At 43.4% G+C, this 12,866-nt stretch overlaps 1 protein-coding gene across 3 annotated transcripts in view; it reads right to left on the bottom strand.

The window, feature by feature from the left end:
* Nucleotides 1–972: 972 nt before the first annotated feature.
* NRG1 (neuregulin 1) overlaps nt 973–12,866 on the bottom strand; it is a gene marked incomplete at both ends in the record, with an annotated part of 178,875 nt that continues 166,981 nt past the window's right edge. For all 3 annotated transcript variants that reach the window (XM_080637758.1, XM_080637756.1, XM_080637757.1), the window contains 5 exons: nt 973–1,624; nt 5,710–5,913; nt 6,457–6,587; nt 8,003–8,129; nt 11,518–11,620. In XM_080637758.1, the coding sequence (XP_080493884.1) occupies nt 973–1,624; nt 5,710–5,913; nt 6,457–6,587; nt 8,003–8,129; nt 11,518–11,620 (1,217 nt within the window). The remainder of the gene's footprint in view (nt 1,625–5,709; nt 5,914–6,456; nt 6,588–8,002; nt 8,130–11,517; nt 11,621–12,866) is intronic.

Raw genomic sequence — 12,866 nt, 5'->3', positions numbered from 1 at the left:
TTTTGCTTTTTTTTGCTTTTTTTCCTTTTTTTTTTAATAGAGTATTGGGTTCAAAGCCTCAGCTAACCTAAGCCCATTTTCTAAGGGATAACTAGAACAGTTAATATCTGGAAAATAATGAAATGGCAGCTCCTAGTGATTACAAGCTGACCTCTGATTAATAATATATTTGGTTTAAAATCACAGTATTACTTTCTTTCTATAAGTAACATTATTTAACGCAGGTTGGCGCTTTTTTTTTTTTTTTTTTTTGTGTTATCCTGCTGTAATTAATAGTAGCATGCTGTTGGATCTACTATTATTTCAGTGCTCAAAGAAGCAAACCTTTTGGCTGGCAGAGAGCAGACAAAACTCATCTCATATACGGAAAGCAAATAAAAATTCTTATAGAAGAAATTTTTTTTTTTGTTATTTTTCTCAGCTTTTTTTTTTTTCTGTTTTTTTTTTTTTTTTTTTTTCTTCTTTTTTTTTTTTTTTTCTTTTTTTTCTTTTTTTCTCCCGCATGTGTGTGTGTTTTTCTGGTGGGGTGGGTAAGGTGGTAGTGCCATTACAGGGCTTTTTGATCTGGGGATTCTACAGCAAGCGACCAGAGGGACTTCTGCGACTCTTGCAAATCATACATCCAGTCATTATAATGCAGTGCACAAAAAAGCCAGGACAACTGAGGGCTAGAAGATTTTGCAAAATACTATGGGACAGCCATCATTGTAACTGTACAAAACTTGCTCTTAACATAACATAACATAAAGGCACCATTGATATCTTCCCCATTTTTGAAATACTGTAAAAAATTGCTACATATGGCACATAACACATTTGTACATAGGTATATTTAATTTATAAAAGTTTTTTTTTCCCTCTCCTGTTTTCTATCAGCGGAATTGCTAAAATAAAATAAATTGTTTAATTTAAAGGTGGAATACTTCATTATATAAAATAAAGTTTTACATGTGAATCTATGTGGTTTATGTTTCATACAGCAATAGGGTCTTGGTTAGCTATCACACTGGACAACCTTGTTTGCAACTCTTCTGGTGTGGAGAAGCGGTTCGCCGGGTTAGTCCTGCTTTCAGCCATCCGGTAGGCAGCAGTCGGCTCCAGACTGGTCGCCACGGCGTTCGTTATGCTCAGGAATGGTGTATCCTCGCCTATTCTTTCATCTTCGGTTTCAGTCTCAGAGCTGCTGCTGTCAGAGCTTGTATCGGAGTCTGCTTCTACCCTGCTTGAAATGTGGCCATTTGGCTTTGTTCTTTTGATCCTTCGGCTGTTGGCGAGTTTCTTTGGAGGCTCCTGTGCTGGTTCATACTCCTGTGTGGTCTCGTATTCCTCGTCTTCCACTATCTGCAGAGGACTTGGTGGCAGGCTGTTGCTCTCATGAGCAGCGTTGTGGTGGAAGGAGTTGAACTGCTGAAGGTGTTGGTCGTACTTCTCATGTAGCTGCAGTGGGGTCACCAGGAGCAGCGGTCGCTCCTCTTCTATGAAGGGACTCACTGCCACTGAAGGGATGGAGACAGTCAAGCTGGAAGTCGGTGGTGACATTTTGGAGGGGCGTGACTTGGGAGAAGTTGGAGTGTGGAATTCGATGGGTGACATGCGAGCTGGTGTGGTCATAGCTGAGACATACCTGAAGAAAAGAGATGGGGAAAGGTTGCGAGCATGGGAGTGGTGGTGGCATGTGAACACAGCTGCTCACACGGTCTGGGAAGGAAAAGGCAGGGTTCCGTTAAGATCCCCAGCATCCTCACACGGGGGTACCAGGGAAACTTTCCTGTTGCTATTAATCCTATAAAACTGATGACTTCTGGGACTGTAGGCAAAGATGTTTGAGAGCAGGAGGAGCACAGCAAAGCCCCAGGTCTGTTTGCCTCAGAAGAGCCATGGAGATGCTATAAATTATTTGCCAGAATAATTTCCTGGAATGAATCCAGGAATAGGATTCAGGGACTGGAGGGCTGCCAGAAACAAAATGCATTTGCAAGTATTTTCTCAAAAGGAAAACGGCTGCGGCACTTCTGGCAGGATTTGACCAGAACCTAGGGCACACACAAACAGAAAGGAGGAGAGAAAGAAAGAGAACTGAGGGACAGCCCTCCTGAGGCTTCACCCGCTCCTGGCAACAAGACTGTCGCAGGCTAAGGAGGAGAGCAAAGTTTAGACAAAATCTAGACCCAGATTCTGCTGATTTTAATTACTAGGGGTAGTTGGAGTAGGATCTGCAGCACTGCCCCTGCAGCTTTGTGCTGCTCCATTCCTTAGATGCTGATTACCCTGGCTCATAGGTCTATCTGCAAAGAAACATGGAGGGTTATTTGTCCTCATGTGGCATCAACTGCTGACAGAGAGGACTGTCTGGCCTATTGTTCATGACTGCTTTGCAAAATTTGCTCCTCTTCCTTCATTGTTTCTGTGGGACGGGTAGCGTTCAAAGCGGGGTTCTGAAAACAAAGCTTAGGTGCCAGTACAGAGCTTGTCCCAAAGGATGAGGACAAAACCCGTAAGACTCTCATCTGGTTTGAATCAGCAGAGCTCCACAAAATGCTATGAAGCTGTGTGGATTCATGCCAGATGAGGATCTGCCTGAAATCTCTCAATCAAAAGCACACTGCCCAGCATGACATTTTGTATAGTTTGGCTTTGCCTTTGTTCTTATCCTAAGTTCACCTGCCTGAATTTCATCTGAGTCCAAATTTAAAGTCTTTATAAGCTCCATCTCCTACACAGGCCCACTGAGACAAGTTATATGGCTTTGATTGATAGTTATTTAGGTTTTCATCAGTGATTTATTTATCTGAGTCTGAAATTACAAAAATGAATCTAAATCCAACTTTCTTATCCAATCTATTACTTAGTTGCACATATTACATTTGATGAAAACTGAGTTATCGGATAAAAGAGAAACAGGGATGAATCCTGAACTACAGTGTAGTAGACTAAATTGGTTTCAGTTGAGGCACACTGATTTACATCAACTGAGGAACAGGAGAAACTGGAGTTATGCATTGGAATTAATCAGGTTGGTTGCTAGTGAAAGCAGAGAGCAATTAACATGTCTGTGCATTGAAGGAATGATGTCATTCTGTATTTTCCTTCCATGAGTGAACTTACCATCCCTTTCACTTTTTTAGGCACTGTTTGAAAAAATGAGGCCTCTCTGCTTCCCCAGCTGGTGCAATGTGGGATGTACATCTTGTCACAGGATTTTAGCTATACTCATGCAGTTAATGAACTAAGTTAGTTAAATGTGCCCAGCACACCGTGCATAGTTCCACCAGTGTCAAGTTAATCATACTGATGTATGGTGCATTCACATATTTCTGGTGTATCCCCCCACACCATAGTGGAGCAGTGTAACAAGCTGCTGCATGCAAGCTGGGGTATAGAAGTCAAACACATGCAGCTGTAGCCCATTCAGAAAAGAAGGTTAAAAAGTGATAGATTTATCCAGCTTCGTGGCCAACAAGAGGTAAACCATGCTGCCTCAGCGAAAGGGGATCAGAGTGTATCCATGGCTAGCCAACAAGCATTACCCAGTTGAATGCTGCCAACTTCATCATACAGTTCAACCTTTCATGCAGAGGATGGTGGGTTTTGATCTTCCCTCCTGTAAAATGGCTAAGGACTTTCTAAAATGTAGGTACTTGGGGTCCTCTGCTTGTCTAAACAGGTGTCAGGGCATAGGATCCAACAATAGGATAGGGTAATGCAAAGGAACACCTTGTAATGTCTATTCTATTTTATTTCAAAATTGTGAAGTCGCTGGAGGACTGGAAGGCGAAGGGAGCTCAGCTTTGGTATACCAATTCACAGCACAGAAACATTTGATGGCCTCAGGAAGTAACTTGTTGGCTCTTACATTACTTTATGTCTCAGAATGATTTTTAGTTGCAAATAACTCTAATTTTCCCCCTTATTTACACACACGCGCATGCAATCCATCTCAGAAATAATCTGCTAAGTGTTTCCTGTTTGCTAGAAATAGATGAGGCCTAATTTAATGCCCAGGAAATTATCTTCTGCATTCCAAATTCATGGTCATTTCAGGCACATTTCAGGCTAGGCCATCAATGACTAGTGAATTATCACAGAAATGTTGCTGCTCTTCACCTGTAGCATAATCTTCAAGAAACATTATCGTTCATGAAATGCCTTCCTTCTTCTTATCAAAATGGAAAGGCATATGCTTCTTTTCACATCCTGAACTCTAAACAGCTCGTATCAGAATGACACTCTGGTTGTCCCAGGCAATGCGGAAAGACAGCTCAAATGATCTTCACTTCTCACACACAGATACCCAAATATACTAAGCTGTAATACTCACTGTCAGTGGTGTGTGGCTGTGAATCCTGTACAGTTCCCAGGTGGGACACAATGCGGTATTTACTGTTACAGGTCCTGATCCAGCAAAGCGCTTAAGCACATGGTGAGAGCTCTACCTGTGTGAGTAATCTCGCTGACTTCAATGGGGCTACTTGCATGATTTAAAGTTAATCTTGTTGAAGTGCTCTACTGGATTGGGGCCATGGCTGTTTGTACCATGTGAGCCACATATCTTGAAATTAAATTCCGTGATAAATTACAGATAACTTTGTTATAAGGAGAGAGCTAGTTTACTGTCCTTAGTGGTCCTGCAGGCCTTACTCAGAGAGCCCTTAGCCATGGTGATTTATCCAGCTGCAAAGCAGTTGCCTGTGTATCAGCAGAGGGAGTACCACAGAAATGGCTTTTGCTGTACTTGCACATTATTTCTTCCGGAAACACAATTTGTCTCCTACACAACTTGGTCTCCCTGGGGATTGCCTGGATGCATTTTTCACATCACGGACATCCCACGAGATCAAATCCTCTGTGATTTCACAGTGCTCAGAGAATTGGTCCAATAACCCTTTGTTTTCCTTTTCTTCGGCCTCTGATTGCTGGGAAAAAAGCCATTTTTGAATGTCTTGTTTCTTCTCAGTTTCTTCTTTTACTACTCTGGTACCATCTTGTACTCTTGAGGTAAAATCCTAGCCCAAAGCTGAGAAGACTTTTTCAGTAAAACTTTTCTTGAGACTGATGCACTACAAGGCAGACCATAGGTACTGATGAACCATGCTTTTCACAACAAAAATTACTTTGTTGGAAAACTCCTGGCCTGTTTTATTTCTAACTACCCTGATTTAATAACAGCCTGGGCTCTCCTGGCTTGCACTTCGCTTTGTGTGCTTTTATTTACTAAAGTGTCAAGGGGAATTTTTGAAGGGGATAACAGGTATAGCAGCTGGAATGCCCCAGAAAGTAGGTGGTGGCAGAATTCCCATACTGCTTAGGTGTCCTTAATGCTTTTCTCCTATGGATCAATACGTCGCTTTCTTCCCACTTTTTGTGTCTCACAAAATCTCGCAGTTTTCTGACTTGCTTCTTCTAAGAAAGTGTTTATTAAGCAAAGAGCCATTTCTACTTTATAATGGAAATTTCTGCCAAATGACTTCAATGGAGTTTTTCCACATGTGAACCACTGGCTGTTAGGAGTAAACCCAGCAAAACCAAGAAGGGAAGAAATGTTTCTGGTAGACTTTAAATGACTACCAAGATCTCCACCTTTACAAATGAGAAGGTACGTGCCCTACATGAACAGCTTCACTGATGGGTTTCATCCTGTGCTCCCAAGCTTTGCAACCGTCTGGGAACACTGACCTTGCCAGCTGAAAGCAATGAAGCGGTGTGTCCTACCTTTCACTGTGAGGAGAGTCTCGGTAGGAGTCAGGGGTCTCTCTCGCATGCCGGAGGAAGCTGTTTCCTTCCCTCGGCCCTCCAATGCCACTGAGGCGGCCCCGGGGTCCCGACGGGCTTGTATGCCTACTGTTCTCCATGGATGAGCTGACGAGCACAGAGTGGCTTTCAGAGAGGATGCTTTCGGTGTGGCCATTGCTCCAGCTGGACAGCAGCAACCAGGAAGGGAGAAGAAGGGAGGGGAGCGTGAGAGGTACTTTGGTGGCAAATGCAGATAAACAAAAGTTTAAGCGGGGGAAGGAAAGGGCTCTGTTGGGATGTGCAGCATAACCTTTGGGTTGGTAACCTGGACTGCAGAGTTTTATGGATTGTACAAATCCATATGCATAAACATGATTTTGCACATGTGGATAAAAGAAGACTGAAGGAGGGCTTTCCAGTCACCAGGACTGTCACTGATTTGGCAAATTGCATATGCTAAAATTCATTGTATCAGTATTGGAATGCCATTCAGTCAATAAAACTCTCTGTAAATTCATGGAGAGGTAATAAGTTAGGTGGCATGACATCAAATATTGTTAGTCTCAGAATGAAAACACTGTAAAGGGAGCAGGGATTTTTCTGTGTGGTTGTTTTGTTTTGTTCTGTTTTGGTTTGGTTTGTTATATTTCACCCCCAACATCTTTTCTGTTTTGCAATAGAAACACATCAGATATTACAGGTGCTGTTTGCCTTCCCCTTCAGTACCTGTGGCTGGATGTCTGGGTGACTGTCACGGAGTGATGTGTTGTTGAGGTGTAGTGGCTTGTAGAAAATGAGGTCTCTGTTTCTCGCTCAATGACCTGCTCGCTGGAGATTACATTTTTTGAAACGTACTGCTGAAAAAAACCCAAACAAACCTCAGGTTTACAAACTGTAATTCACAGCACATTTGTAGACATAATTTCCAATCTCTCCCCCAGAAGTCACAGTTTTTCACACATGCCAAATCAGAAACTTTGTCACTTAAATACAGGCAGAAACCACACTGACACATTTGAGCACATTCATGTATACCTCTGCATACATGCCTCATCTAAACCCAGAGTAGGAGGAAAGACATGAGGGAGTCAGCAAAGGTCTGCATCCCAGTTGGGCTATAAACAACATATGTGTTTAGCAAAGGAATTAGAAGTCCTCATGGATAAAGATCTTTACAACCAGACACAACAAACATATTCTTCCCTGATGGAGAAGACAGCAGTAGTTAGCATTAGCAATTGTTCATGGCAGGATAAGAATCTTTGCAGGAAATTACTATTTCCAATGTCCATGGATGCAGCACCATGACAGACCCATTCTCATCAGCGGATGATCTGCAGAAAGGGCCAAAGCCTCCTGAAATGGAGCTGGAGATGTACAGTGCCCAACCAGTACTGTTGCTGGTAGGACTCTATTCTCATGAGTGGGGAATCCTCATTTTCCCTCTGTTAATAATCTGAGTATAGATTTAGGTCTTTTGAAAGGAAATATTGGAAGCCCAGGTCTTTCGAAAAGGTATCTTGGTCTTAACCAAAGTCAGTCAGAGTGCTGCCACTGACTCAGCAGAGCCAGGGCTCATCCCTGCAATGCCATGAATGTGTACAGTGATGAAGTGAAGCACTAAAGTAGGATGGCAGGAAGCCTTCATTCCCTCTAGGGACCAGCCTTCCCTGGGAAAAGAAGGAGAGGAGGCAGCAGCTACAGGTAGCATGAGCCCTGGCCTCTACGGCCAGGGGCTTGGCCAACAGTTTAGTTGAAGTATAACTCTCTGCTGTGCTCTGATAAATGGCTGAGGGATGCTGGTGGAGTAACTGCCCCAGCCCCAGCTGCTGCTACTGTCCAGGTGAAATCTTCATGCAGACTTTTACCCCTGAAATCATAATGTCACATTCCTGATGCGAGGGGGCTCTTCCTACTCACCAACCATGAGGCCAAGGAAGAGCAAGATGTGTGTTTGAAGAAATCGATCTCGGCAGTGCTTAGCCCTGCTGTAGAGAGGTTAGTATTTTTTTCAGAGGTGTTTTACTTGCTTTTGCTGTCCTAGATCTACAGGCACAGCTGCAGCAGTGCAGCGTGGCCCGGGAAACTGACCACCTGCAGAAATGTGTCTCATTTTACTAAACATTTTTAGCAAAGTCCCCAGTTGCTTCTGGATGGAGAAAGCCAAGAGAATTCAGCCACCAGCCTGCAGCAGGTAGAAGTTTAGAGGCCGCTGGGTGAGCTTTGCTGTGTCCCCAGCAGCCTAGGCTGTAAGGCGGGCAGTAAAACCTACGTTCACTAGCTGGACATTATCCGGTGGAGGGTTGGGGCGATGCGGCCCATTGGCCATGTTCGTCACATTGTTCCTTTCGGAGCGCAGGCTCTGCCGAAGGCGGTCGTGCAACTTTTTCCTCTGCTTCCTGTACACGAAACATGGAAATGATTTTAATAGGCAAAGGGAAAGCAGCTGCACCTTTCAGCATGTTGTTGATGATGATGATAATAGTATAACATCACTGTTTTTGCCAGCACTTTCCCCACCGCTGCAAGATCTCTGAGTCAGGTTTGAGATTGCAGGCCTAATTGCAGCTGCAGCTGTGGGGACCTGCAGAGGGAAAGGATGTGTGGGAACCCTTCCAGGAGTCAGCAGGCCACAGAGGGATAGGAAAAAGTGTGAGGAAGAGGAAAGCCATTTCTAAGTCACACTCAATGTCAGGAAGAGCTCTTTTCTGCACTCAGATGTGAGGGGCGAGAGATTTCAACCCATCCACCATGGCATCCTCGCTGCAGCCACGGCCAGGTTTCTGACAGCCCACTGGGATATGCTTCTCCATTCACCACACGAAGCTGAGGTGGCCTTGTCTCAGGGCTTGCTTCCAGCCACTGGAAAATGTGGTGCGAGCCACCATGTTTGTGATGTGGGAGCTACATGTTGTTTTGTGGGATTTGTCCCCTGCCTCATCACTGCACTCCAAATACATAAATCTGTTCAGGAAGTGAAGGGTGCAGAGGAACCCCCCAAAAAATCCGAAGTGAGTGAGTATGTGAGGTACGCTGAGCCTGCAGCCATCCTGGCATCTCTGGAAGGTTCTGTTACAGCAACATCAGATTAACCCTGGAACCTAATGATTACCAGATGGATGTCAGGGCTGCTAATGCATACAATAAGACTATTCATCAATAACATGTACTAATGGCGTAGTCCCTGGCTGACTTGGGTGCTTCTACTGAGCCCCGTCCTCAGCTGCTCCTTCCCAAGTTGCTAATCCTTCCAGGTCTCTTCAAGAGAACTTTTCAGGACATCATTGCAAGCCGTCAGTAACAAAACTTGCAGCACAGTAAAACCTGGCACTGTGAAGGACATGCAGAATACACTAAATATAAGACCAAAATAAATAACTGGAGAAAGAGCTACTCAATTTCAGACCTAATTTATCAATATTCCCCAACTTTGTCTGATTATACTGGAGAACTTCCACTATCCTGACACAGAATCCAGGCAAATGAAGGCAGAATGCAGGCTCCAGCACACTGCAGAGTGCATATGACCTTGGCTGTGGGAAGAGCTAAAATACACACAATTCCCTAAGCCATATGAAATGCGGATATTTTTGGCAGGGTTTTACAATGTAAGATACAACCATTTGCAATCCCATTTTGAACTCAAGGGGACTATTCCAAGCTTTCCAAAAAGGAGGGGGGAGGGAAAACAATAAATATGTTGAAGTTTATAGCCAGGGAAGCTGAAAGACAAAGAAAACATGACTTGACACAGCGTATTTTACATATTTTCTCTGTATGTGTGTGCTTAGTTAGTGGAAGGCATTTAATTTTTGTCACTCCACATGAATGGTTTAAGCAGGCATGGCTGCCTTGGACTCAGCAAGACACATTCCCTGGTCTCCAGGTAGGCTTTATGTTTGGAGGATAACCAGGTATCATCTTACGACACACAGGTGGTTAAGGCAGATGCAGAGTGCAGTGACAGAAGGTGTCTGAGCAGATACCCAAAGACCTGCTTGCTCTGAGAAGCAACACAGACAAGGTTTTAACTTGATTTCATATCACCCCTTCATGAGCCCTTGGAGACATTGGGAGTTGAAGACACCCAGAGTTCCCTGACGTGGTAGCGGAAGTGAGTTCCAGAGGGAATTTTAGTTCATCATCTATGGGTCTGAGATCTTGGCATGTATTGCCCAGGAAACTATCCCTAGGAAACCACATTACTTCCCACCTTCACTGATGAATGTATTTGCATTTTGCTTGCCTCCATGTGTGCTGGTTGTCCTCTAGTGAAAGGACATTAGCTAAAAAAAGAAACTTCAGGAAGCTAAGAAGAAAGGATAATGGGAAAACTAGTGTGCACTTCGCTTATTCTGAGAAGCCTTCCCCTTAAAGTACATGACTTGTAAATAAAGCACTTCTGAATTGAGACTTAGTGTCAGAAGATGCTGCCTTAGCATTTGACCAGCAGTATCTCTTGCAAGAAGACTAACAGTATCTAAGCCATTACACTTTATTTAGTCCCAACACCATTCCAGGATTTCCCTGTTCTGTGCGTTTTCCCCTATTTGGCAGAAAGAGCATGTGGGGAACATCTCACAGAGAGCAATCTGGCATCACTGCTGCATTTGAAAGGCCGTGAACTGGCAGCTCACTTTCACTCTCATCAACTGTATTTGAAAACATTTTACTTTTGGCTGGCAGTGATCACTGATGTCTGGGACAAACCATGACAAAGTATCCAGACCCTTGATAGATATGGCTTTTTATATAGGAAATATATAGCTCTTTATTTATAGCTCTTTATAAAGAAAACCATACTTCAGAAATCTGACTAAATGTTTGTTGAATTTCATGGGGAAGTTTTAGCTGATTTTGGTGATCTTTGGACCAGGGAAGATATTCGATAGCTGCTCTGATTTGTCAGTTGTCATTTCTAAAAGTAGTAATTGATCTGATTCTATTGTTCTATTTCAGTTGTTCCCTGGTAACCACTGGCACAGGGTTGTGAGTGAGAGCAGTGACTGTGTGTGTGGCTGGGCTCACCAAACAGGGCAAATGACTCCCTTCCTCCCCCTCTTGTAACACATCCATTATTGGTAGGGCTTACAAAGAAAACCAAAAACCCAACTGCCAATCAGGCCCTGCAACAGTAAATCAGGTTTGTATAAATGTGGAAGATTTATAAGGGTTTTTTGTGTTTTGGTGGGGAGATTTATGTGAGCAGCCAAAAGTTTTGGCAGCACAAATCCTGCTAATGTTCAGTATAATTTATGGTCCAGAGTGTCTCATGTATGTTTGAGAGTCACCCTCAGTAATTCACAGAGACTCACAGAATGCATTAAAGTGCCTACTTTTGCATCGGGAGCACTTTTGAGTTCAGTTCTTTGGCCTTTGGTGTTCAGTAACTTTTAGCACCGTTAATCTTGCCTCAAGTACAAACAAACTAGGCTGATACATAAAATTTACTGCTGGAGACCAACATGATTCCAGTGTTGTTAGGGTTTGTTCCTTTCCATTTGGGGAAACCGGCTGGAACGGGTGACAGACAAAGAAGTGCAAGTCAGTGAAATCGCTTGAGTCACATTTGAAGGGTGAGAAACCTTTCAGATACCTGTCTTATATTTGCACTGATGTTGGACATGTAGACTGGCTTGGACCAGGGTACCCTGGCCACAGGTTTGTCTCCAGATCAGCTCTGGAGAAACCCAGATACAACTTTATGCTCAGAAGAGCCGAAGCTACAGTCAGCTGGGAAGGCCCTGACCAACAATCACAGATATAAAAAAGAAGAGAAAAGTTTACTTGGTTTTGCAGTAGGCCACCACACACATGATGCCAACTACTAGAAGAGCAATGCAAATGCCAGTTATGGTCAGCACCCGTTTCTGGTACAGTTCCTCAGCTTCTAGAAAGGGACAAAAACAGAGAAGGTCACAGCATGGAAGATGGCTAGGCAAGGAACACACAGTCAACAGCTGGCATGCTACAAACCACTTCACAGAGTCACACAGCCACCACACTTCAGGCAAACTCATTATTAATGGCAAGGAGAACAGGACCACACCATAAGCTCTTAACACAATATGGGGATGAGTGATCATCTATACAATTAAAGTCAAAAGCAATCTTTTTTTTCATGTCAACAAGAATAATATCTATGAAACAATTTCACAATTAACAAACACTCAGCATTTGCTGGAAATAAAAATGCAATGCACTAAGGTAATAACATGAATTTGCAAATGCTTCAGAAGTTTAACTCTGCAAAGACAGCTGGAATGAAGGCCTATTCCATGGGCTTTAACAGAAATCTGTTTTGTTATTATCTTTTTTGGACTGTTTTCACATCCAATGTCCCTCTGCCCCCATGTCAATTTATATCTCAGTTGTCTTTACAGGAGATTTCAAAATATCCTTCTACATTTGAGACATGAGCTTGGCTTGTAATTGTATCAGCAATGGAAATGAAGACAGGTTCTGAGGTCTGGACATAAAATTCAGACTCTTTCAGAAATGATTCTCAAAAAACACAGCAGTATCAACAACCAGCAGTGCCTTGTATCAGAGAAATGCCGGGCTTCTACTTGCATCTCTTTGTGTCCAACAAAGGAACTGCTCTATCTAGAGTGGCAGCTTGCTCAGTGATGACAACTTGTTACCAATCTCATTCATCAGAGATATTTCACTATTATAAAGATGTTAGTAGCACTGGTAATGTTTGGGTTGGAGCTAACCATGCATTCCAGCCTTGCTCATGCTTGGCAGAGAGCGTCGCTGTGTGCTGTGCTAGGGAAACGTTATGTAAGGAGCGCTGAGACAGAGGCGCATTCTGTGTTGATGTTTTACAGATGCTTTTAGAACAAAAATAGGTGTCTAGATTTTATCAAGGCTTATTTTTGATTAAGCAGACAGTCTAGAAAGCTTTCCCTGGAGAATCCAGACTGGAGGGTGGCCTTAGGTCAGACTGCAATATTGACCAAGCTGGAATACCAGCAGGTGATTAAAAATAAATGAACGAACAAAAACTGCACAGCTCTGCACTACCTTTGGGATAAATGCCAGGATTATTCCCAGTGGAAGGGACTTACATGAACATAAAAGGTCTGTGGGGCAATTCACTAGGAAGTACAGAGGTGCACAACCCTCCCTTA

This window comes from Psittacula echo, assembly GCF_963264785.1.
Source record: "Psittacula echo genome assembly, chromosome: Z".
Lineage (NCBI taxonomy): Eukaryota > Metazoa > Chordata > Aves > Psittaciformes > Psittacidae > Psittacula > Psittacula echo.
The sequence above is the reverse complement of the archived record's forward strand: the minus strand, read 5'-3'. Positions and strand labels throughout refer to the sequence as shown.